Raw genomic sequence first — 27,769 nt, 5'->3', positions numbered from 1 at the left:
TGAATTCATTATTTATGTTCTCTAAAACATCAGGGAGAAATAAGATATTTTTGATGTTAAAGTATACTCAAATGTTGGGAACCACTACCTTATTGACTATAGATTCACTGACATAATTTATTAATTGTTTTTTGGGGGAATGGAGGTAGAGGATAAAAAGAGGCCAGCTAGTCAATGTGCAAAGCACTTCAGGTTGACTCTTAGAAGCTTTATGGAAAATGTTCAACTCCAAGCAAAAGGAAAAGAGAAGATGGCTTTACTTGCTAGAGTGGGGTTTTGCATAGATATAATGGGGCAAAAAAGCAAGTCCTGCAAGGTTCTAAATTGGGAGGGGTATTTTAGGAATGGAGGGAAAGGTTGAAGACTCTCTGTAGGAATAATTCCAATAGCAGTTTTCAAAACAGAGAAGCTACAGAGAATTCCTAGTTAACAAAACCCTATTTGGTCTTTCTGAATATGTGTAATTATTATTATTTATATACACATTATGTATAGTTTATACATTTATATATAAAGCATAATAAACTTTAACTAGCTCACATAAACTTTATCCATCTGGAGTAAATTATGGACTTTTTCCCCTCTAATTTGTCACATATAATTTGCCATACTTTAATACTGAGGAATATGGAGGAATTATTGCCAATCCAGACAAAGAAATACTCAAGAGTAACAGAAAAATACACCTAAAATGGTTTCTGCTAGACTTTATTTGAGAAAATTTACACAAAAATCCCCAATCCAATACTTACAAGTGAATCTGTATAAATCCCACATGCCTCTTTCCATTAAACAAACAGAAAAATGGCTTATGACAGGGGTTTACGACAACAGATAACAAAGCTTACTTAAACTGTATCATTCTCATCAATCATTTACAGACTGTTGATTAACCGGGTCAAAAATGGAGGAACGCAGATAACATCCTTGTTTTTAAAGCTGATTTGCTCTTGCACTAATCTTTTACCAAAAGCAAAATTTTTACTTTTTAGATAAAATCAAGGTATAATGTCAATGAACTTTAAATCTAAAGCATAAATGTCCAAGTTGGTAGTTTTGGCATGAGTAAAAGGAAAGGACATGAAAGAATTTCAGTTTCACGAAGTCATATTTGGGAATAAAACATCAGCAAAATAAAATATTCTCCTCTCCTATCTTCTTCTCAGACATTTTGTCAGAACAGAAGACTAACCAACTGAATAGCTTTCATTTCTTCTAAAAGGGAGAAAGGCACCAGTCAGAAATATGAGAGTATCTTGTTAGGCTAATGGTACAGAACAGAATTTCACCTTTAAGCATCTAGGGATGGATCTTAACCCACAAATTTGGTTATTTTCTTTCCTGCTTGGATATATCCTCTGTCGTTCAGTATGTGTAATACCACAAATAGACCTTATCCACATCTGCTGCCTTTATGATGAGGATTTGGCTGCCAGGGCCTCAGAAGCAGTACCTACCAATTCTTAACAGCAGATGGCAATGTTGCACAAATTAATGAAAGAACCACTTTTATGCCACACCAGAGAAATTCACACAGGGAGTCAAAGGAAGGGAGAAAAAAAGGCTTTGGGGTTCACAGTAGCTGGAACATTAAGAGAAGAGCCTGAGATTTTAACAACATAACTCACTCCCTCTTCCCCCTTTGTACTTTATCCAGGTCATCCCAGCAGCACTCTCTTGTTAATTCCAATATGCTGCCAAACTACAGGGTCCTAAATCCTGTAATTTCTGCCACTGCTATTAGACAAGCCCTACAACTGTCGGCAGGGGTTAAAAAAGAGATTACAGAAAGGACAAACTCCTACCTACTTTACTGGAAGAAATGGGGAAAATTTCAAGTGATGGTATTTTTCACAATTGTTTACGAACATGGTCACGTGTGTCCACACTTTCTCTTATTTACATTAGTATTGGCCTTTAGGCACTTCATATTCCCATAGTGATTCTTGGCTTTGCTTTCACAACATATGTTTTCAAGTATTTACTCTATTCATGATCCTCCCAGGTGTGTTATTTTTAAATAACTCTTATGTCTTCATTCTCTAGATGGAACACGTAAGAACAGAAATTAGATGGAACACGCAAGAACAGAAATTAGATGGAACACATAAGAACAGAAATTAAGTCAGTGACTTGCCGTGTAAGAAGACTTGGTAAATTTTGCTTATTTTTTTCTTTTGTAGAAGTCAGGTTAAAAATTTAAGCAACCACGTAACGGACAAAGGACTTATATCTAGGATACACAAAGAACTCTCAAAACTCAATAGTGTAAACCAACTATACTTCAATTAAAAAAAACCCCAATAGTAAAAAGAGCACACAATCTAATTATAAAATGGGCAAAGGACATGAACAGCTATCTCACTGAGGAAGATAAACAGATGACAAATAAACACATGAAAAAGATGTTCAACATCATCAGCTATCAGGAAAATGCAAGTTAAAACCACAGTGAAGTATCATTACATATGCCTATCAGAATGACTGAAAAATAAAAAATAATAGCAAATACTGGTGAGGATGTGGAGAAACTGGATTGATCATACATTGCCGGTGGGAATATAAAATGGATAATCACCCTGGAAAAAGAGCAGGACAGTTTCCTACAAAAATAAACTGTTTTCCATACAACCCAGCAACTCATCTCTTGGGCATTTATCCCAGAGAAATAAAAATTTATGTTCACATAAAAAAAACCTGTACATGAATGTTCACAGCAACTTTATTAGTTAGTAATGGCCGAAAACTGAAAACAACAACCCCGATGTCTTTCAGTGGGTGAATGGTTAAGCAAACTGTGGTATATCCACACTATGAAATATTACTGAACAATAAAGTGGAACAAACTGGTGGAATATGCAACAACTTGGATGGATTTCAAGGGCATTATGCTGAGTGAAAAAAGTCAATCTCAAAAGGTTACATACTATATTATTCCATTTATATGACACTCTTAAAATGACAAAATTAGAGATGGAGAACAGATAAGTGGTTGCCAGAGGCTGAGGCTTGGGGGTAAGGAAGGAAGTGACTGTGGCTATAAAAGGGTAGCACAAGCAATCCATGTGGTGGAACGGCTCTGCATCTTGTGATGGTAGTCACATGAATCTATACGTGATAAATGTACAGAACTAAACACACATAAACACATAAACACACAAAAAGAAAAAAGTTCAAGCAACTGAGCACAAATATTTTAATTCTCTAAAATGAAATTTTCTTTAAGAGTTATCTACACTTCAAAGCTCATTTGTATGAGGTGTCACATCCATCACCCTTTAAAGAGACACAAACTTATGAAAGGGTATCACCAGAAGCTACCTAAACATTTCAGCTAAGAATCAAGAGAAAGTTAAGGGTGTTGTCACACAGAAATTCAAACAGGACAATCTGAATGAAACAAGTTCAACATGGTCATAAAAATCTTGGTAAAGGAACTAGAGTGGAAGCCCAATCTGGTGAGCAAGTGGGAGAAGGAAAGAAAACATGGTTCAAACAGATCATACGAGGAAACCCAGTACAAATGCTGGCTTTGGCATTATCTAGGTAACCCCTATTTTTTGTCATAGGTGACTCTAATAATAGTCTTACTGTCAAAACCAGTCCAAGTCCTACCAAGTTAAAAAGAAGTCCCTCTTTGACTTGTTGGGTGTAGGTGGTAACTGATGTCCTCCCACACCAAAAGAGATCAGTTCTGGCGAGAAAGCTCCAACGTGCCATGATGGTGCTGTTGGTAGGATGCTTAGGCTAGGCACGTCCCAGCGATGTTCTGCTGGCTAAGATACAAGGTAGGAGGAGACTGGGCTTTATTACTCAATCAACTTCTTGGCCTTGAAGAAGCGACGCAGGTAGAAGACCTGCCAGGTAGCTAGTCCAATGAGGCAGAACATTGAAAAGATGCTGAAGTACAGGACCCGAGTATTTGTTGACTCTAAAAAAAAAAAAAAAAAAAGTGTTGTAAATGTAATGAAGTGAGGATCAGCAGGCTAAACGATGGCCAGAGAAAAAGGCAATTAATTAGCTTCACTCTGTCCCTAGGCCTTACAGTAGGATTTCAGATAGTTTTTTCTTAAATTTTCATTATTCAATATATAAATATTGAAAGTTACAAAGATTGAGGGGGAGATATAGTTCAGTGGTAGAATGCATGCTTAGCATGCATGAGTTCCTGGATTCAATCCCCCCATACCTCCATTAAAATAAATAGATAAATAAATAAACCTAATTATCTCCCCCACAAAACAAACAAAAAACTTAAAAATTACAGAGATTAGTATTATCAGTTTGATACACTATAAGCTGACTGAGAATATGGTCAACTGCTTATCACAGAGAAAATTGCTATTCCTCTGAAAATCTAACATGGCTTATTTACCTGTAGCAGCAACAATACTGAAGTAAGCAATTATCCTTCATACAACCCCCTTTGGCAAAACAGAAAAGGGCACACCAGAATTTAAAGTGTGGGGACTTGTCTCCTTCATGGTGCACTTACTGAGAAATAAGAGCCATCATTCCACTCACCATTGGTATCACGCATCTCTTCCTCTCGCTTCTTCATATAGGCGAAATCATTAACAATAGACTCTGAGAGGTCTTCTAGGCGTCGTAGCTCCACCTCCAAAGGTTTGAGCTTCTCAACTTTTGCAATCTGGAAAAGAAAGGAATTATAAACCCATTCCCTGAAAAAACTGTTCCAATCAAGAACACAAAGTAACAGAGGAGACTTTTAAAAAGTTTCACCAAGCTTAAAATCTCTTCTGCCATCATTCTAACTCATTTTAAAATTTGGGCATCTTCCCTTCCCTGTAACCCTTTATATGTTTCCATCTCACTTTTTTAATACTTTAATTTTGATTAAAACCTCCTTAGAAGCACTGTAATATGGTAGGCTATAAAAGATATACTATTTTCCCAAGATTTCTGACTTAATAAAGCACTTAACTTTGCCCTTCCACTTATGTCTAAGAAATAAACAATATTATTAGAGTAAGTGTGAGAATCATAGTATTAGTCAAATGTGGTTTTAGAAGAAAACAACAAATTCCCAACAGGGACTGCACAGGAATGAGAGAGTATGTAAACCATAACAGCATTAAGATGATAAATCAAACCGCAAAATTAGAGAATTCTGATTTGCTCATTTAAATCCCACAACAGCTCTAAGGTTTGCTTCAAAGCTCTAGAGCACAGATGAATCCTAGGTCTGCTAAAGAAACAAAACAAAACAAAGCAAAAAACAAAAAAGCTGCACTGTGTATTTTGTTTTTAATTACACAGCCAGTTATCAAAAGAAATCTCCAAAGACTTCCCTGTATGCTCAGTAATGAAGGGTGTGAGAAAGAAATAAACTATCTTCCTTTTCCAAACTAGACCACTGTGAAATCTCCAAGAGTATCTGATAACTAAAGTCATACATGACCAAAGCAAGGATTTCATTATTCTATTTGTTTTTTATTATCAATCTTAGATTATGATTTACGTTTAAAATGGGGATATACCACCAGAGCTTTCCAGATATTAAAACTCATATACCAGCTGCTCTTATATTTTTTCCACAGAGAATTCTTTGAAAAAATGTATCTACATTTGCTTTTTTGCTCCCTATTTCCCATTCATTCTCTCTATGCACCTCCCTACTTTTTCTTCTCTTTTGTCCAGTTCACCTTCCCTGTTCTTTTTCTGTTAAATGTTAACAGCAGTTAATATGGGCTGAATGGGAACAGTTTAAGGGTGTTCTTATGTTCTCTCTGCTAAACTATATTCTTCACCAAATATATGAAGAACAAGATAAAGTTCTTTAAAATAAAATCAGAAGCTGTTATTAAGGTAGGGATGTAAAACTTGAGTTTATATTTAAGGTACCTAAAATGTGGTGATGGATTTGTAATGATCTACCTAAGTTTTCTCTCACTGGATGTACATTTTCTTACGTTTGTAAAACGTTGGGTAGAGTTAATGGCATGACTGACAGGTGCAGAACAGAATAAAGCTAATTGGGTATAAGATTTACCAAATGGTTAGTTGTGTGTGTGTGTGTGTGTGTGTGTGTGTGTGTGTGTGTACTACTGATTTCATATAGAGCATATAGAGGGGCAGAGCAAAGAAATTCTCCAGGAAAAAGATACAGAAGATATATAATATAATAAGATGAACCATAGGCTGTTTAACATTTTCCCTTCTGGTGTGTACCTTCCCCTCCAAAGCTTCCTGAATGAGACAGCCTAAAGGCAATGGCATGATACATCTTTAGAGTTAAGTGATTTAAGGCTCCCTGAATAGAAACTTACAAAAGGAACTAGAAGTGAAACTATGGCTGTGCCTCTGCCAGCTGAAAATAATATTTTAAAAAATTACTTTGAAGACAACTTCTAACTCCCCACTCCTTTTTTGGTTAAATGACAGTAGCCCAAAGGCCCAAAACCCAAAAAAGGATGAGAGAATTAAAATAAACTTGATACTGAGAATGGCCTTTGTAGATTATAGCCCAAAAACCTGTTCCCAATCCTTTCCTTTCTGGTGTTTCATTTATTTTTTAGTTGTTCAAGAAACACATTAATATGTCCTCCTGCTGAAGAATTTAAATTATTCAGAAGCAAAGGGAACAAAAACAAAAGCCCCATCTTCATAGCTCCTTAATCCCCATATTCCTTCCCAGAGGTAACCTTGGTTGTGAACCTGGTGTGTATCTTTTCAGACCTTGTTAGAAGGTACACACACTACTTATGCTTTTGTATGTGTAAAAATGATGCAGAAAAATATAATTAAAATAGTTATAAATATAATCATAATGTATATATTGTCCTATGGCTTCCTTTTTTTCATTTTCTTTCCAAAAACTTCAGTGATTGTAGATTCACCTCATTCTTATTAAATGCTGCATAGTATTCCATATGGCATACAGATCATTGTATACTTAATCATTCAATTCCTTAATCCCTTTTCTAGCATAGGTCCTACTCTAAATCTATACCTCTATTCATAACGTATCTTCCAAGTAGATTTCATTTCCTCAATGAAATAATTACTCTATGCTATCCTTAATTCAGTAAATTATTTTTAGACTTCTTGAGTGGGATGAAGGTCTCTTTCCCTAATAAAAAAATTCTTTACCCAAGAACTATCTCTATTCTTGATATTACTTTAAAATCTAGTAAACTTGAAGAACTGTCAAGAAACTAAAACACTGAACATCAACTTGCTGTTTCAACCATCTAACACATCATGGATACTTGGTGGTAAACAGCAAAAATAACAAATGAATCTATTTCTACATTTAATCTAAACCTAGAAATCAAAAGAAATGTAAAAAAGTTTTTAAAAAATATTTTTAAGACCCTAACAACAGTGCTTTTTTGAGTGCTTACTATGTGTGCAAGGCACCAAGATAAATTATGATCTCTGCTCCTAATAAGCTTACAGTCAGGTGGAGAGGCTCACATAAAAAGCTATAACCATAATATAAAGCATTATGTATTAACTTCTACAACAAAGGTACACATCAGAAGTGGAATGGAAAGAAAGTAGCATGAGATTAATTATAATTGGAAGGATAACGGAAAGCTTAACAGGGAGTGGGTGAATTGCATCTCACAAGTTGTGCAGGATTTTAAAAGATGAGAGAGACAGACATTTAAGGCTGAGGGGAACCTGTAAACCAACACACAGAGGGAGGAGAGTGTAGGCTCTGTTTGGGAGATCACAAGTAGTCCAGTTATAAATAGGCGCGCGTGTGCACACAATCATGTGTTAATACACACACGTGCTTGGGGATGGAGGGTGGGTGATGGTAAATATAAGGCTCAAAAGTTAGGCTGAAGCTAAATTGAGGAAGAAGATGAAAAACGTAATGTAATGAATTAAACCTATTAGTATAAATCCAGAATGTGATACATATTGTATATCTTGTCATCTCACTTAATCCTCATAACCCTATATATAGAGTGAATATGATTATTCCTAAATTTCTCAGGTGGGAAACTAAGGCTCTAAGTATTAAAATTACTTGCCCAAGATCTCAGAGCTTCGTGGAGCTGGGATTGCAATCCAAGTCTGAGTTTATATTTTATTGTGTAAGTGTTTTTCTGGCTCAAAGGTGAAGTTAATGAGCTATATTAGGCTGCAAGGATCTGAGTAAGTTGTCCAGTTTATCAGTCAAACTTCCTAGTTTTCATACTGCTATTACTCTAATTTTTATAGACTAAGAGAGTAAAATTCAAAAACAAATTATCCTAAGTATCAGGTAGACCCTCTTCACTTGCCCAGGACTAAGCATTCAGCCAGTATCACTGAGCCAGTATCACAGAGAGTGAAAAAGCTAACAAGAAAAGCTCTATCAATATGCCCACTGACTGTTGTTCTGCTATTCTAAGCACCTGATTTAATGTTCAAAGTGTCTGTAAGAATGTGACATTATACATGCTTCATGAAGGCATGTCATTATTCTTCTAGTCTACTTTTATCTTCCTTGGTTGAAAGGATGACATGTGTTTTGTCAACAGTTCGATAAAAGCAAAGCCTATTTAACAATGTGTAACAAAGGTTCTCCACTAGGAGGTAGCATTCCCCTTGTAGGCTGCATTTAGGCACTAACCAACCAAAGAATATCAGAGCTACAAGAGACTTCATTTTACAAATGAGGAAAACTGACGATTCCGTAAAGTTACTCAGTCCTTTGGGTGGAAGACCAAGACTAGCAGAACCATGGTCTCTTGACTCCCTGCCCAGGGTTACCAAAGCATTTATTCAGCATCAAAACTGCAAAGCTCTGCTCTAAAACACCAGCAAAAAGGAATCCCTGACTTCCAAAAGCACACATACTCAGCGTATCCAAATCTTACCTATCTTTCTAGCATTAACCAGGATGCCTCCTTTAACCACCCCGTCCACACTGACTCCCTCTTCCCTAAAGCCCTACAATACTTAGACTGTGCCACACAATTAACATTCAATCAGACATTGTTCTATTCACATGATTTTGATTTTCATCTTTTTTTCCCATGCTAGTTTAGATCTTGAACTCAGCGGAATTAAAACGATGCACACTTTGTATAATCCCAAAAGCCTGATACATGGTACACACATGTAACTGACCCATTATGGCCATTCTGTGCCTTCTTCAAAGGAGCCAACTTTCTCATAGTGGATATTAGGTGCTGCTGATCCCCTGAAGTCAGCAGTTCCTATACATTAACAGCATTCTGTACCTACTTTTACTCAGCATTCATTTTTCACAAGGCCCACTGCCTAGGAGAAAGTTCTATCACAGTATCTATTACCACAATATCTATCACTCTCATCTGCAGTGGTAGGTAGTGCTTGGAAAAGCTTTCCCTGCACATCTACAATACCTCCAAAATAACTGTAAAATTACTACTTCTTAAACCACATCCAAATCTTCCATTCCAATGATGATCTGAATCTATCGAGTTCAATTATATGTAATTGTACCAAGGAAAGGTGTTAGATCTGAAAAATTGCTTAAACACACATGTGAAACCAGCCTCTAGAGAATCACTAGATTCTTTTCCTTGGTGGAACATTAAGAAACTTGAGAGAAGCTTCTTGAGGTAAGCCAGATGCAGTCAAATTATTCTGTTATCTCCACAGCCTCTGCAAATTTTAGAAGCATAGCAACAAAAATGGAGACTATCCAGTCTAATATAATCAAGATAAAGAAGACAGACTTACACCCAAAGGCAAGGCAAGTCTACTTATGCGTGCGGGTATATGAATCACAGGCTTCTCCATAGAAGGTCAAAAGGTCAACAATGTGCCAAAGTAAGTCCAGATAATACTGCCAATCTTAGGGCTAAATGAATGAAATTTAGCAAGATCCTATTTACACTGCCATAGCCATCTGGCAGTTTCCAGAAAGGGAAGAAGCGAGATAAAATCTACTAAACTGATCACCTACGTGTCAGGTGCTTTACCGATGTTATTTCATTTAACTTATGTCAGGAAGGGGATTGGAGATCTAGTATGTAGAAGCAGAGTTCCTCCTTCCTGAGGGCATTCAGAGAAACAGAACTTTTGGAAAGTCTTCAGCTGTTACTCCAACAAAGGCAACTATGTTTTTGATGTATCTGTTGATAGCAAATGACAGACCAATAGAACTCCTAGGCAAAACAGGATTTTAGTTGTGGTGAAATGCTGATATTCACAGCAAGAAGGGACATACACAGCCCAAGAGTTAAAGGATATGTCAGACAGCTCCTTCTTGGGATAATTACCTTCATTCCCACAACTGTATGAACAGACAGTAAGTCCCTGCAAACAGCTGTTCTAGTTCAGACCACAAACTAAAAAGAGATGCACATATTGATTCTACAAAGATGCCATCCTCTGAGGGGCAAAAGATAGTGGTGAGAGGTCCTTAAAATAGAACAGAGGGAATCAAAAGTACTTCATTTCTGAGGCCATATGCATTCTGTCTCTTTAAAGAATTCAAACTACAAGACTATGCTTCTTTACAAAATGGCAACCATTCTGCCTTCCAAATACTATCACCTTACATTTATATCGTGTTTGCATAGCAATCCACATGCATTAACTAATCCTCCATAACAATTTAGCAGGTAGTGTGGTACTATGCCCAGCTATTAAAACACTGATTACTAAAGAATTTTACAGGACCACATAGGGTTTCAGAATTAAGAAGTCCACAAGTGTGAGGGAGAAATACGTTAGATGTGAAAAAATTAAAGAAACGTGACATTTTCCTAAATCTAAAAACTGATGCTAAAGGGCCCCAAACTTCTGGAGATAAAGGCTTTCCACTGCCTCAAAACCTCTACCTATGCTTAGTGCTCTCTGGTAATTAACCAAGGAACAAGTGCTTCTATTATCCATGTTCTTGTCACAGTATTAGCCCAGAGACAACTAACAGCTGTTTTTGAGCAAGGTTCAAGGGAGCCTAGCCACAGACTGAGAAAAGGGCTGGTCTTTGGCCTGTGTCATAACCACTTCTCCTCCTCTGTCTCAGTCTGATCTGCTTTTTTGGTGGAAGGAGGGTAGGTCACCGAACAAAGTAGTGGGAGGAGTTTCTTGGTTAGGTAACAGAATTTAAGAGTTGTGTTGTAACCATGTGCGTAAAGAAAGGCTTAGGATGTGCCAGACTTTCGAAGCAGGAAGCAGGCAAAGGAAGCACTGTGGTTTCCTTTCTGCTAGGGATTCCCCTCTTGGGTTAAGTAAAAGGTCAGAAAAGATAAAGGCCCTTTCCCAGTGTCAACTAAGTCCAAGGACAATGGAAATTCCAGGAGGTATGGGGGTTCTAAAATGTTATACGACAGTGATGTCCACATCATTCTGTATGTAAACTCACAACAATACTATGTGTTTTAGAGAAGAACAAGCTGTGTCTAATGTCTAATCAAGTGTCCTGTCATTTAATATAGATTACCTAATGATGGCCATCATATTGGGGGTGGATTACAACAGGTAAAAATTCCACATAGTAGGAATTCAATGAATGCTTGCTTAGAGAATGGTCTGAGGCTGAGGATATAGCAGTAGTAATCCAAAACTGAAAATCATTTTACCTATTCTTCCACCTCCTAACAATAAAACATTTTTCTTAGTGTTTTATACCTTACAACAGCACTTTAACTTTATAATTAATTATAATTTAGATTCTTCTGAATCATAAAAGTTGAAAAGGATTTTCAACTTATTCCATCAAAAAGGCTCTTGCTTTATTTCTTTTAATTAAACTAGCCTGGAGACCGAAACAAGCAAATCAAAGTTTCTACCAGGAACTGTCTTCCATTCATGTTTGCATTGCTTGCTCCTGTTTATTGCCCATAAATAACTCAGTCTAGTTTTGTTCAGTTGAGCACATGAACTAGGGAAGAAGAGGAAAGACCTCAAGAGCTGCAATTACTGCAGTGCTCCTTCCTGCTGCAGGATCTGCCAGGCGCTTCCAGTCTTCTTCCATTTTAGGCTATTTCCCTGCCAAATTCTGACCAAAGATAGAACAACTTCTCCTTGTTCCATCATTCCTAGAAAATACCCTAAAATCATTTAAAACAACTTCCCTTTGTTTATGCAGTTTACATTCTTCAAAAGCCATTTACATCTCCCGTACCCCACCTCTTCTTCATGCCTTCAGCTATTGTCGTAAAAAGACTCTGATCTGGGTAAAAACACTCTTATCTTTCTGTAAAGATCAATCCTTCAGTCCTAAATAGTTCTGGTGGTTTTTCAAAGGTGCTCTTCATTTGAAGAACCATCTTGTGCTGACCTAGAGTCTCTCATAATAGAGAAAAAAAGGGCTCAGTCCCCCTTCCCCTTATTATGTGCACACCCCCACCTCCCTACCATCCAAATAAGTGTCAGTTTTTAATCTCTACAGTACTTCCTGTCAACAAAAACCTAGTCTCTTGCAGTTTCTTCCATCTTGCTCTCTTCCTGAAAAGTGTGAAATTATTTTAACTAAAAGCTACTCTTGCCTATTGTGTTTCTCAAAGACAGCACAGCACTGAATCCGTGCCCTAGCTATCTATATAACTGTCAGTCTGCAAATAAAAGCCTTAAGAATTAAAAGCAAATCATTTTTCTTAACCTTGAACATTAACATATAAATGAATTCCAGCTTTTAAAAATTATAAATATATATCTGGTCCCTGTCTCAAGAGAACTAATGGCATGTGCTTGAGTGTTTTATCACACCAATATTTTTATGGGACAGTTGGTCCAGTCATCTGGCTGACAGCACAGCCAGAATTATTGTTCAAGGCTGTTAACACAACTTTTTATATCAAGCTGGTTGTCACATGACTGCTGAGAAAACCACAGCCTTCTGGGCAAAGCACAGCCTGTTGGCCTGACTAGGTCACAGAAACCTCACAGAGCACGGCATGCTACTGCCTCCATTGGCTGTTAAATCAGGACATACCTCTTCATAATTTTTCGCCTCTACTCCATGCTTCATGTCTAGGATCACGAGTTGGTCAGGTATCCGCCCTGTTCCTGAGAAAGAAATCAAAGGATTCATTGTGAGAAATATTTAAAATTCCGGGAAATCACCCACCCACCCTCCCTCTCCCTAGCCTCAACCCTCTCAATAGAGGGAAATAGCCGCAACTCCTCCCCCTACTCAGCTGCAGAAAATTCCTGGCTCTGGCTAAAATCTCAAGCATTCCAGACAAAGCCTCTATCTGTATGGGGTGCCGGAAAGCAATGAGAACATGCTGCTGGCAAACATCTCTGAGGGAGCAGGACACAAGATACTGTAGCTAGTACTCCAGAGGGATAAAACAGGAGAAGAGAAAACACATAGGCTTATCGGATTAGGAAATACAACTCAAAAGTCAAAACAGTATACAACTGAGTGGCATATGGACCAGTAATAGGTAGTGGGCACCAACTCAGGCTGAAAAGGGACACTTCCACACCTGAAAAAGCTGCCCTGTGAAATTTTGAGAAAAGGACTATGGGTATACGCTAAACTTGAATTTACTTAATACAAATGTAAGTACTGAAAAGAACACAGGGTTTTTCTAATATTCCAGTTAATTTAAACATTTTGGTCAAAGTACACCCATTTCAATAGGTAAATAAAATGTTACAGGACTATTTCCATAAAGCCCTTAAAAGAAAAGAGCCCAAGAAGAAACTTAACAATAAGAATTCAATTCTCAGAGATACTTTTTTACACAGAAAAATGTCTACTTGGGATAGTAGGACCAACAGAGCAATGTTCTTATTAGAAAAAGTAATCTGATTCAGCTTGATCAAAAAGGAATCATCAAGTGGGAGAAAAGGAAAGATTCAAAAGAGCCCCAGAAAACTGATCAGTCCCTGGAATTCACCTGAGTACTTATAAAATTAAAAACTGCTGCATGAAATTAGGAGTTTTGGGAAACAGTGCCACTAAAGCATCTGGTGTTCCTGAGACCATAATAAGCTACAGAGAATGGTACTGTACCCTGAGAGACACTGGAAATTTTCTGAAATGGACTGAAGTCAATTCAATAAACACTCATTGGGAACTCACTGGGTGCTAGAACTGTGCTGGAGATAACAATCTCTGCCTTCAAAGAACTTGATGGGCATCAAGACGTAAATATGAATAAGTTACAGTGAAAATGCAAAGCAGTATGAAACTTTTAAGGAAAAAAAAATAGTTCAGATAATTCCTGCTATGGAGCAAAAGTTAGACGAGGGAAGAGATTAGTTTGAGGACAGACTTCACTCAAGAGGTAGCACCTGAAGGCAGACAGAGTATCCCAGGCAGAAGGCAACACATGAGTCAAGACTCAGATACTGAATGGAATATGGCACGTTTAAAACACAGTAAAGACGTTCTTTTGGATAGATTAGAAAGATCAATTTGAAAGTAATAAGACTGAATAGGAAGGATTAAGAAACCAAGACAAGTCATATATATCTTCCAAGCATTAAACCAATTTCCAAAACAAAACAAAACAAAATAAAAAGTGACACCTAGAGAGGTCTCTTCTCCCAAATCCAGTATGCAATCCTGATCACAGCATTGCCCAAAGGAGATTCAATGTGAATTTTTACTTCTACTTCATTTAAAAAGTTATGAAATCCAAGCAGCTCACAGCCCTACCTGGTCCAAATGATCAAGATATTCTTTTCCTAAAAGACTCTTCCCACTATCTCTGTTTGCCACAGCACAGCATTAGCATTATTCAAACACAAGCAAAACCACAAAACCACAGACTATCTGAGTCCAGACCATATGGTCTCTTGCATAGAACAGCCAAACCTATCCCCACAGCTGACATCATGGCGCTAAAGGGTCTCCTCTGTAAAAAGACCCTTTAGTAATTTCTCTCTGCAACTGCCTGGCAAACAGACAATCTTAAAAAGTGCGCCAACGACTACAAAGTATCAGGTCTCCAACAGAATAAACAGAGAACACTCATGAAACTAGAAACTGAGTGCTGACCATAATATGCGTGTACAGACATTTATACATGTATATACACACACACATTTTTTATTTAATTTTTTTTAATGGAGGTACTGGGGATTGAACCCAGGACCTTGTGCTTGCTAAGCAGGCACTCTACCACTAAGCTATACCCTCCCTGCTGCACACACACATTTTTAAATAAGTTCCTAGGCATATATATACATAAGCATATTAAAAAACTCAGAACAAAGATAATCTCTGCTTCAAAGAGTTCAAAATTGGGAATGTAAGATACACATGAGACATTTAAACACGAGGCTGTATGTGCAATATATATATATATATATAAATACCTAAATAAATAATCCAATCAGTAAGTGATGACACTATTTAGAGGATGCCACAGTGACCTCTGTTCTATTTCTGAGACATGCTCAGCATCTCAAGGTGTTTACTTTTTCTCCAAAGCCCTCATTACCATCTGACTTATATTTGTCTACTGTCTGTTCACTCCAATGAAAATATAAGTGCCACTGACAACTGACTTGTTTTAGTCACTGCTATATCCCCAACACCTAGAACAGTGTTGGATGAATCAATCAATTGATTGAGATACTGAGCAGATCATAATGGTTGAGGCCCGTACAATACAAAAACTAAAAGTTAACTCATGTTTTATGGGAAGAGAACATTCTAGCAAATGAATTAATGTGACATGTTTAGAGGGCAGAGCAAACCAGAATGGCTAGGGTCTGATGAGCAGTGGAAGATAAGGTTGGTATGGAGCAAGAACATAATGACTATTAAATGCCATGATGCCTAAAATCCTGTCCAGCTTGAAAATTCTATGATTCTGCGTTTCATTCTATAGAACAGAAACATAACTGCCACTACAAAGAAGGGAAAGCTTCTGAAAGAGGACTGACATGATGAAAGATGTGTTTCAGAAGACAAATCTGGTAGCAGTTGGATATATTAAAAGCTGGGATATCAGTTAGAAAGCTAATGACATAATCCATGACTTAAAAGATTAGAGTTCAAGATTTGTGTGGTGACAATACAGAAGTTACTTTGAAAGAAGTATCAGCCTAACTTGATGATAGACTGGAAAAGACAAAAATACATAATTTCAAAAATGTAAGCCCAAGTATGGGAAGGATGGTGGTAATACTGATGAGTAAAAGGAACTAATTTGAAAGGAAAGGTTATGGCCGCAGTCTAAGACATCCTAGTTTTGAGGTAAGAATGGCACAACCAAGTGGAAATGTTTGGAATACTGTTGAGACATCCTGGAACCAGCAGCGGTGGGGGCAGAGAGAAGGGTATCAGTTATGAAATCACTATTAAAATCCTTTAGTTTTCTTTTTGTGTGTGTGCAGTTTTTTTTTTTTTTGGGGGGGGGCGGGAATTAGGTTATTTATTTATTCTCAGAGGAGGTACTGTGGATTGAACCCAGGACCTTGTGCATGCTAAGTGTGCTCTCTACCACTTGAGCTATACCCTCTCCCCTAATTTTCTGTTCTTAATCTATTATTCCATTTACTTTAGGTGAACTCCCTCAGCTTTTAGGCTAAAGTGACCCACTTAAGATAAAGGCAGTCAATTCTTGATTAACTGTCAAAAGCAGCTAGTTCGTCTATTATTTCTGGGAATCTATTCGTACTGTTGGCAAAGGTGTTTGCTCTTCTTTTAGGATCATATATTCTGAATATATTCTATATATTCTATAAATCTAAAATTGCCAGGAGTCTTTTTGCTACCATACAGAGAAAGCTTGAAAATAAAGTCAAATGGAGGCAAAAAACAAACAAACAAACAAACAAACAAACAAACAAAAAGCACTAAAAATGAGGTAAGGTTCTATTGATACTGATAAAAAAATCCAAGATCCAAACAAGTTTATATTGTATAGCACAGAGAACTATATTTAGTATCTTGTAGTAACCTATAATGAAAAAGAATACAAAAACGAATATATGTATATATGTGTATGACTGAAACATTATGCTGTACACCAGAAATTGACACAACATTGTAAACTGACTATACTTCAATTAAAAAAAACAAAAACAAAAACCCAAGATGTAGGGGTGCCTGAAGTCAGCGCTACACTGTAGACTTCCTGATTCAGAGAGTCAACGTGGTCTTCTTCTTCCGCTTTAAGCCAATTTGACTTATGTTTTTGCATCTTGCAATCCCTAAGGGTCCCAAGTAATATAACATGTATGAATGCATACAGCTTTTAGAGTCTCATGTCCCTGAAGCTGAAGAATAGGTATTGAAAAGCCATCTGCTTTTCACCCACCACTGAGCACAGAAGCCATCAGGTAATCAGCCTAAAAGTTACTATGGGCTCCTGGCCTTGAGATGCACAGAAGAAACCATAGCAAGATGCAAGGGCTAGGCAACAGCAAGTGCCCTGGAGATCAAAACTGCTTCTGACTTTGCCATATATTATTTGTCAGACAGACCCTATTTCTAATCCCTTAAAAAACATGTCACTAGCATATAAATGCACTATTTTCTAGCATCTATACCAAATTCAACTCTATCATTTAAGCTAAGTATATCACAGCATTCAAGAAATGCCTGCTCCTGCACATGAAGAACAACTTCACCGATCAGCCAGCCTTCACTTATATGTGCGTGCACCCCAGCAAAGGTAGTTTTCACTTCCTCTTCCTGTCCAGCCCAAGAGAGAAAATTCATGCTCTAGCTTGCTTAGATGAAGATGCTTAACTCAGGGAAAACATTCTGATTTACTTACCCTTGCTCTCAAAACACACTTCGAACATGTCATCATCCTCAGTGGTAAAGGCAAATTTTCCCTTGGTTGCATCCTCCTTGGAGTACAGAATATGGCCAGCAGAATCTGTGATCTAAAATTAGAAAGTAAGTAAGAATAGGCAGCAAATAATACTCAGGAAGAGAATTTATAGAAACTGGAGAAGTTGAAAGAAACACTGTCTATAAAGGACAGTTTACATTTCTTATTATGATGACTATAGTCCAACTATTCCCAAAGACAGGAAATGGATTAGAAGTGAAACCCAAACACAGCAAATTTCATACATTCAAACAGCCCATCCACACCGCAGGCTAGAATCTATTACTGCTATAAAATGCCTCACCATATCAAAAAGTTGATATAAAGTGGTTTATTAGGAAAAGTTCACTTCATAGAATGTACACCAGTATCATTCCCTGGAAAGGGACATGTCACAAAAATAGAAGTGGACAAATACCAAAAGAATATATGACAAAAAGGAGAAAAATATATAAGAACATATTTCTTGTGTAAAACAAATCTTGATGTGGTAAGAATACACTTCTTGTGTAAAACAAATCTTGATGAGGTGGAGAGTGGAAACGGGACACCTGATACCAGGAGAGAAGGAAAAGAAGGCATGCATAGAGAAAAAAATTTGGGAGATCTATTCCTGCAAACTGCATTTAATTATGTCAATGGCTATGTGGGGGTGGGGGAGGCAGGGTGGGTAAACAAGTAGTTTCTCCTAAAAAAGCCATCCTTGACTTCCAGAAATGATAATTCCTTTCCTCTAGGTTGTTGCCTTTAGTTCTCCAAACTCATAAACTTCTCCACTCATTGAGAATGGCCTGTAAGCACAGATGAAGTGCACATACTGCTAAGTGAACAATCACATATAAAAGCAAGGACATAGTACAGTAATAAGACAGACTGGATCTCAGGCTTCTTTTCTGTCTTAGTAGAAGACACATTTCATTATCTAATACAGAAAGCTACTTGCAAAGTGGAACACAAAAGTAGTGAATTCATTGTATTAAACTGGATATTCTAATGCTGTGACTCAATTTTAAGTCAGATTTTAAATACAAAAACTGAGTAGCATACATATAAGCTTACATATTTAAAGCACTTCAATAACACTAGTTACTTTTTGACTAGTGAGATTTCTTTATACTTTTTTTTCTATAGATGTATGTATCATGATTAGAACAAAGTTACTTTAGTTTAAGGAAAAAAAACATAATAACAAAAGAATAGTTACCACTGCTAGACAAAATTGAAACAATGGGTTAATAAAAAAGGCTTTATGGCATATCTTCTAAATTCCCTAAGAATAACAGCAGTAATATTAATCAAGTATCTTCTTCCATGAATGATGCTGATCATTCATTAACTTGTCAAGCATTTACGATGCCTGGGAGAAAATGTATGCCTAGAGGCAGGCACAAGTGCCATGGGATTATAGGGGGTCAGAGTGTGTCGTAGAGGAAGTGACACATGAACTAAGTTCTGAAGAATGAGCTGCAATCAAGGGAAGAAAAGGGGTAAAGCCACTCAGAGTAGAAGAGATGGCAGCTATGAAGGTCTGGGTTCAGAAAAGGAAAACAAAACAAAAACATGGTATCATCATAAGACTAAGCAGATAATATTTATTAAGCACTTACTAAGTGTTGAGTACTTTGCCAAGAGCTTTATATGCATTTTTAATTTAATCCTCACTATAACCCTTTAGGTAAGAACTATTATTGCTCCTATGATCCATAGGAGGAAACTGAGGCACAGAGAGGTTAAGTGGTTAGAGAGATACTGGCCAGATCATGTAGAACTACAACAACATGCTAATGAGTTTATTCGTACAAAGTGGAAAGGCAATTAAGAATTTGAAACAAGAAAAATGATGTGATTCAATTTGCAATTTAGAAAGATGAATCTGATAATACTGTGAAGACAGACTCAAGAGGGACAATAACAGAGATAAGAAGATGGGTTAGGCCACTATTCCAGAAATCCAGGTTAGAAATGACGAAGGCTTTGGGTATGGAGAGAAGGGGCCAGATTTGAGGAATGTTTAAAAGGGAGAGCTCACCTACAGGACAAGACCAAAGATTGAATGCCCACAAGAATAAAGCAAGTAGCATAACTGCATCTAATTGGCCAGTACAAGTCCACAGGGTGTGGGAACAATGTGGCAAACTGGAGAAGACAGGCCTGTCAAGGGAGAAACTGATTACTACCATGGCATGCCAGGTTGGTTTTAGATCATCCAATTTTCCAAAAGAACCTAAATGTTTTAACTTTTATTTGAAATCTCCTAGTTTTTAAATCCTCACAACCAATCCCAACATTTGAAAAAACTATCTCCAGGCCAAACAAAAGATGTCTACAGAACCAACTTCTTCTGAGCCACCAGTATCTGACCTCTGCATAGGACAGGAAGAAAGTTGACTAAAATCACATAAACCAACTGCTGGGCAGCACTGAGGGCTCAGCTGAGATCAGGGACCAGGATCTGGCAGCTAGATGAGATCAGGCCACATCTAGCTGCCAGAATGCAGGAGCAAAGACAAGTATTAAGTGCTTTAGGTCTGGGATTCTGCAACTGAGTGGTATGGAAGGATAAGGGGATTAAGGAATTAAGTTATAAACTTAACCTACACAGTCTTTAATCCTCACAACAATCCCAGGGAGGCCAGTCTTATTATCCCCATTTTATTGATGCAGATGCTTAGTAACTTGCTCATTATCACAGAGTCAGTAAACTGTGTATATAGACTTCAAGATAGGGTCTAAAACCTATGCTCTTTCCACATTCCACGTTGCCTCCCCACAAAAGGAATGGTTGAAAGAAGTGGAACGCACAGAAGCCAAGAAAGACTAACAGAATCTGATAGATTCTGTGGGTCAGTGCATGTCAGAGAGCCTGAGCATCCTCCTGAGCAGGACATAGTACTGTTCAGTCTGCAACCTCTACCTGAGAGGGATTTGCAGGCAGCCACAAGGTAGACTCCTTAAAGTCAGCAATAAATAAATAATCTGCACAGGAATATTTAGCCCCGAAGATTCCTAAAGGCCTTTTGTTCATGGGATACTTTTCCTGAATTATCAACTAAAAGAAAAAGCAAATTTTATCAAAAGCTTTTTCTGCAGCTATTGAGATGATCGTATGGTTTTTATTCTTCAATTTGTTAATGTGGTATCACACTGACTGATTTGTGGATATTGAAAAATCCTTGCATGCCTGGAATAAATCCCACTTGATCATGGTGTATGATCTTTTTAATATATTGTCAGAGTAGATCTGCTAGTATTTTGTTGAGGATTTCTGCATTTATGTTCATCAGTGATACTGGCCTATAATTTTCTTTTTTTTTTTTTGTTAATATCTGCCTGGTTTTGGTATCATGGTGATGGTGGTCTCAAAGAATGAGTTAGGAAGTGTTCTTTCCTCTGCAATTTTTGGGAATAGTTCCAGAAGGGCAGGTGTCAGCTCTTCTCTAAATGTTTGGTAGAATTCACCTGTAAAGACATCTGGTCCTAGACTTTTGTTTGCTGGGAGTTTTAAAATTACTGATTCAATTTCAGTACTGGTAATCAGTCTGCTCATATTTTCTATTTCTTCCTGGTTCAGTCTTGGGAGATTGTACCTAAGAATTTGTCCATTTCTTCTATATTGTCCATTTTATTGGAGTATAGGTGCTTGTAGTAGTCTCTTATGGTCCTTTGTATTTCTGTGGTGTCAGTTGTAACTTCTTTTTCATTTCTGATTTTAAGGATTTGGGCCCTCTCCCATTTTTCTTGATGAGTCTGGCTAAAGTTTATTTATTTTATTTATCTTTTCAAAGAACTATCTTTGAGTTTCAATCAATGAAACTTAAAGTCTCCTCTATTTCATTTATTCTGCTCTGAACTTTATTATTTCTTTCCTCTACTAACTTTGGGTTTTGTTTGTTCTACTTTCCCTAGGTGCTTTAGGCATAAGGTTAAATTGTTTATTGAGGTTTTTTTTTTATTTCCTGAGGGAAGCCTGTATCATAAATTCCCTCTTAGAACTGTTTCTGCTGTGTCCCATAGGTTTTGTTGGGCAAGGGGTTTGTCTTTTTAAAATTGAAGTATAGTTGGTTTACAACATTGCATTAATTCCTGGTGAATAGCATAGTGTTTCAGTTATACATATATATTCCTTTTCATATTATTTTTCATTATAGGTTAGTACAAGATATTGGACAGCAAGTTCCTGTGCTGAACAGTAGAACCTCATTGTTTATCTATTTTATATATAGTAGTTAGTATCTGCAAATCCTGAATCCCATAGGTTTTAGATCGTTATGTTTTCATTTTCATTTGTCTCTATGTATTTTTTGATTTCCCCTTTGATTTCTTCAGTGATCCATTGGTTGCTTAACAGCATATTGTTTAGCCTCTACATGTTTGTGTTTTTTGCAGTTTTTTTTCTTGTAGTTGATTTCTAGCTTCATAGTGTTGTGGTCGAAAAAAATGCTTGATATGATTTTGTTTTCTTATATTTACCAACGCTTGCTTTGTGGTCCAGCATGTGATCTATCCTGGAGAATGTTCTATGTGCACTTGAATATGTAATCTGCTGCTTTCAGACAGAATGCTCTTTAAGTATCAATTAAGTCCATCAGCTGTAATGTGTCATTTAAGGCCTGTGTTTCCTTACTGATCTTCTGTCTGGATGACCTGTCCATTGATGTAAGTGGGGTGTTGAAGTCCCCCACTGTATTTGTGCTACTGTCAATTTCACCTTTTATGTCTGTTAACATTCGCCTTATATATTGAGGTGCTCCTATGTTGGGTACATGTATATTTACAACTTATATCTTCTTGATATAGCTTTTGATAAAATTCAACATTCATTTATGATAAAAACTCTTCAGAAAGTGGGCACAGAGGGAACATATCTCAGCATAATAAAGGCCATATACGACAAACCCACAGCTAACATCATATGCCATGGTGAAAAGCTGAAAGCATGTCCTCTAAGATCAGGAACAAGGCAAGGATGCCAACTCTCACCACTTTTATTCAATATAGTTTTGGAAATCCTAGCCACAGCAATAAGAGAAGAAAAGGAAACAAAAGGAATCCAAATTGGAAAAGAAGAAGTAAAACTGTCACTATTTGCAGAAGACACAATGCTATACATGGAAAATCCTAAAGATGCTACCAGAAAACTACTAGAGTTCATCAATTAATTTGGTAAAGTTACTGGATACAAAATTAATATACAGAAATCTGTTGAATTTCTATATGCTAACAATGAAATATCAGGTAGAGAAACTAAGGAAATAATTTCATTTACCATCACATAAAAAAGAATAAAATATTTCGGAATAAATCTACTTTAGGAGGCAAAAGACCTGTACTCTGAAAACTATAAGATGCTGATGAAAGAAACTGAAGGAAAGATACACTTTCTTTGATTGGAAGAATCAGCATTGTTAAAATGATCATACTGCCCAAGGCAAACTACAGATTCAGTGTAATCCCTATCAAATTACCAATGGCATTTTTCACAGAACAAAGTATTTTAAAATTTGTATGAAAACACAATATCCCAAATAGCAAAAACAATCTTGTGAAAGAAGAACAGAGCAAAGAACAGAGCTGGAAGAATCACACTCCCTGACTTCAGACTATACTACAAAGCTATAGTAATCAAGACAGTATGGTACTGGCACAAAAACAGACATACAGATCAATGGAACAGGATAGAAAGCCCAGAAATAAACCCACACACTTATGGTTAATTAATCTATGACAAAGGAGGCAAGAATATACAAAGGAGAAAAGACAAGTCTCTTCAATAAGTGGTGCTGGGAAAGCTGGAAAGCTGCATGTAAAAAGAATGAAATTAGAATATTCTCAAACACTATATAAAAAAATAAATTCAAAATGGATTAAAGAACTAAATATATGACTGGATACTATAAAATTCCTTGAAGAAAATAGGACGAACACTCTTTGACATAAATCACAGCAAAATTTTCTCGGCTCTGTCTCCTAAGTAATGGAAATAAAAACAAAAACAAACAAATGAGACCTAATTATACTTAAAAGCTTTTACACAGTGAAGAAAACCAGAAACAAAATGAAAAGACAACTTATGGAATGGGAAGAAATATTTGCAAATGATGTGACCAAGAAGGGATTTCCAAAATATACAAACAGCTCATACAGCTCAATATCCAAAAAACAAACCAACCAACAGAAAAATGGGCAGAAGATCTAAATAGACAATTCTCCAAAGACATATAGATGGCCAGCAGGCACATGAAAAGATGCTTAACATCACTAATTATTAGAAAAATGCAAATCAAAACTACAATGAGGTATCACCTCATATCAGTCAGAACAGCCATCATCAAAAAGTCAACAAATAATAAATGCTAGAAAGGGTGTGGGGAAAAGGGAACCCTCCTACACTATTGGTGGAAATGTAATTTGGTGCATGGAGAACAGTATAGAGGTTCCTTTAAAAACTGAAAATAGAGTTACTACACTCCTGGGCATATATCCAGAGAAAATTCTAATTCAAAAAGACACATGCACCCCAATGTTCACAGCAGCACTATTTACAATAGCCAAGACATGGAAGCAACCTAAATGCCCATCGACAGATAAACAGATAAAGACGACATGTACACACATATATACACACAGACACACACACACAATAGAATACTCCTCAGCCATGAAAAGAATGAAATAATGCCATTTGTAGTAACGTGGATGGACCTAGAGATTATCATACTAAGTGAAGTAAGTCAGAAAAAGAAAGACAAATATATAATATCATTTGTATCTGGAATCTAAAAAAGTGACACAAATGAACTTATTTATAAAACAGAAACAGACTCATAGACATATAAAACAAACTTATGGTTACCAAAGGGGAAATGGGGGAGGAAGGGATAAATTAGGAGCTTGGGATTTACAGATACAAACTACTACATATAAAATAGATAAACAACAAGGACCTATTGTATAGCACAGGGAAGTATATTCAGTATCATATGATAACCCATAATGGAAAAGAATTATATATATAATATATACATTATATAACTGAATCACTTTGCTATACACCTGAAACTAACACAACATTGTAAATCAACTATACTTCAATTTTAAAAAGTTAAAAAAAAGAAAAAAAAAAGAAAATGAGGAAACATTGTTAATACAGAAAAAAAAAAAAAAAAGAAGAAGAAGAAGAAGAAAGAAAAAGTGAAACAAAGTACTACTTTAGAATCTTGGATACACATGTATTATGGCAAAAAGTTCTGGGAACTAATTAAATCCCAAATGTGTAGTCACCAGAGTGGTGCCATCCTTCCTTTCTTCAGAACCTGTTCACCATCTGATACTCACACTTCCCCACTCTCTAGCCCCCAAGAACACAATTACAATTACTAAGAGCAAAGAGGATATTCAAAAAGACAAGACTGCAGGAATAACATATTTCCACATTCCAAGCTGATCTAAAAACTCTAATTTCGATTTGGCTCCTATGAATAAAGTTACAGAAAATGTAGAACTTCTCCAAGGCATAACTGGATAAAAATAAGCCTCCAGATTTGCTCATTGTACAGTTTAATTCTTAAGGGAGAAGGATGGGATTACCGGTGGCTAGAAATGTTTAAATGTAAATGAAACCAGTAAAGGACAGCAGGAAATAAGCATCAAGGGTACAGCACTGAACAGTCATCCCAGATGTCATCATGCCCAAGGTCAGGCAAGGAAAAGGCCAGGTCAGTGGCCGAGGACAAACGACCCAGCTTAATCAGGCACAAGTTTGCCCAACCATCTTATTTCCTAGAAGAATAGCTTATTGATCTCTTTGTATTCTCCTAAGATATTAAAAGGCTGATTACAAATTATTTATTTAAGGACAGGAGGCCTCTCTAGATGATAGGAACCTAGATACAAGTCAGAAAACTCTTGGCATTGGCAAAAATCCTTCATCGAGTATTTTGCAAAATGAATTAAGAAGTCTGCCATGTTCTTCTGAAAGACTTGGATAAATTCCGCACCTCCAACTGGTATTCAGAAAGGGTGAAAATTATTTATTGTTCTCCTTCACATTTCACTAAGGAACTACGCATGGTAGAACCAGTTGCATTGTTGGTTCTGATACCTGAAAATGTATTAAAGTGAAAATGTATTAAAGATTCATTTTAGGGCAAAGACTCAACTGCTTTACAAGAGGCTGAGGCAAAGCAACTATCACTGCCTGTACGTTTTATCAGCATGAAATTTATCTTCTAGAAATAGTGTGTGATAATGATCACAATTTCCTCAATGCCTCCACATTTCTATAATCTCTGTGACCTTCAGTTGACACAACTATATAAGGGTATCTATCCAGATATTTGGAAATCCAGGCAGGCAACTTGACAACTTAACCTTCATGTCAGGCTCTTATACAGTGTTGGGCATTCTAAGTGACCCTAGAGTTTTTCTGAACATCTGTAGGGTTCCATGTAGTTTATAACTTTGCAGCTATTTAGGAGCCAATTGATCTTAAGAGAGAAAAAAAAAAAAACCCAAAAAACCACATGTCCTAACCCCAGCATAATCACATAAATCAGCAGGTAGCTAAAATTAGGGAATAGAAAACTAGGCCAATCTCAGTGACTAGCCAGAGCTGACAAAGTCTAATAGGCTGAAATGATGGTTTTAAATTTCTTTAATTAAAATGCTCTGATTACAGATCACCTTAAAAGGTCATCTGGTTTCTCAAAAACTGAGATTCTATTTTTTCTTCTTAAATTCTACTAGAGAATTACCATGGTAATACGATAAATAACTGCCACTTTTACCTACTATAACAGCAGACACTTAAAGGATCCCTTTCTTCCCTTTAACAATAAAAAACACTTATAAAATATACTATGAAGTTCTTAATTAAACAAAAGTAACATCAAGCCATAAAATCCTCCCTAATGACATCAAGGAATGGGAAGTAATAAAGATCTATTTCTAGATAACACCTTCTGAAGAAAAGCAAATCAAAGCTCACAACTTATAAAGTAGGGGGGGAAGTGTTAATTGTATATGCACAGTAGCTGATGTCAAGAATATGTGAATACTCACACTGGAACCACCAAATAAGGGAGAATACAGATCCACTGGGAAAGCAAGACTCATTTAGAATTGGATTTTCTTGGACCATTCCAGGCAGTGGCCAGAAAACAGGTTCTTGAGCAGGTCCTGCTCCCGAAGGCTGCCCCTCTTTCTTTATCCAACATTCAAGATAATAAATACCCTGCCTACTTCAGAAGGATCTTTAAGTAGCTTAGGCCCAAACACAAAGCAAATAAAGCAATTAGGAATTAAAGAATAGAATTCAACTGGAGGAAGAAACAAACAGGCACTATCGAGAACCTGAACTGACCAAATGATATCTGTACAATAAATCTGGCTCTCAGTTTTCTGGAAGCCAAGATTAAAAGAGAAACAAGTTGGGTTACATATTATTTTTCTGATAAATGCTCACAAATTTATCTTCAGAGATAATTTTCCTGGAACTAAACAAGAAGAACAACTTATCTAGAAGGTCCTTGTAAAAAGACTATGACCAATATTAGACTCTCTGTTTTGAACCATGGCCTTGCTAAGGATAAAAACACAGTTCAAATGGATGATTTTAGTTACCCTCCTTAATGATCTGTCTGACCTAATGCAGAGGTGGGACCTGAAGGAACTAAATGAATGCTCCCATGCCCAGGGATTCTGCCCATTAACACACCACTTTTCTCCCCATCCTAGCTCCTCTTGCTGCTCAGGGAATTCTTAACCTTACTCTAAAGTTGCAAGAAGGCTGGGACTACTTTTGGCCACTTGCTATTACTACAAATGTGTTTAATAAAAATAAAAGTGCTGGGGGAAAAAATGTCTTAAAAAAATACTATCCACCCAGATCTTGGTTTCTAATATTATTCTCCAATAAAAGGAACCAGGGCCCCTTGATTAAAAGGCTGATCCCAAGACTGGAGCAAGAAATATACAACATAAGCGTGGAGCATCTTGTAGTGTCAGAAAGTAAAGAAGTACTCAAAAACAAAACAAAACAAAAAAACAAGAACAGGGAT

General features: G+C 36.7%; 1 protein-coding gene across 1 annotated transcript in view; it reads right to left on the bottom strand.

The window, feature by feature from the left end:
• Positions 1-692: 692 nt before the first annotated feature.
• TMED10 (transmembrane p24 trafficking protein 10) overlaps positions 693-27,769 on the bottom strand; it is a 35,719-nt gene continuing 8,642 nt past the window's right edge. Inside the window, exons 2-5 of the mRNA XM_010963035.3 lie at positions 17,652-17,763; positions 12,896-12,969; positions 4,525-4,651; positions 693-3,931 (exon numbers count right to left, since the gene is read on the bottom strand). Coding sequence (XP_010961337.1) covers positions 3,810-3,931; positions 4,525-4,651; positions 12,896-12,969; positions 17,652-17,763 — 435 coding nt within the window. The 3' untranslated portion in view covers positions 693-3,809. The remainder of the gene's footprint in view (positions 3,932-4,524; positions 4,652-12,895; positions 12,970-17,651; positions 17,764-27,769) is intronic.

The sequence above is a fragment of the Camelus bactrianus genome, chromosome 6 (genome assembly GCF_048773025.1).
Source record: "Camelus bactrianus isolate YW-2024 breed Bactrian camel chromosome 6, ASM4877302v1, whole genome shotgun sequence".
NCBI lineage: Eukaryota > Metazoa > Chordata > Mammalia > Artiodactyla > Camelidae > Camelus > Camelus bactrianus.
Note: the sequence above shows the minus strand (reverse complement) of the source record. Positions and strands in the feature narration are given on the sequence as shown.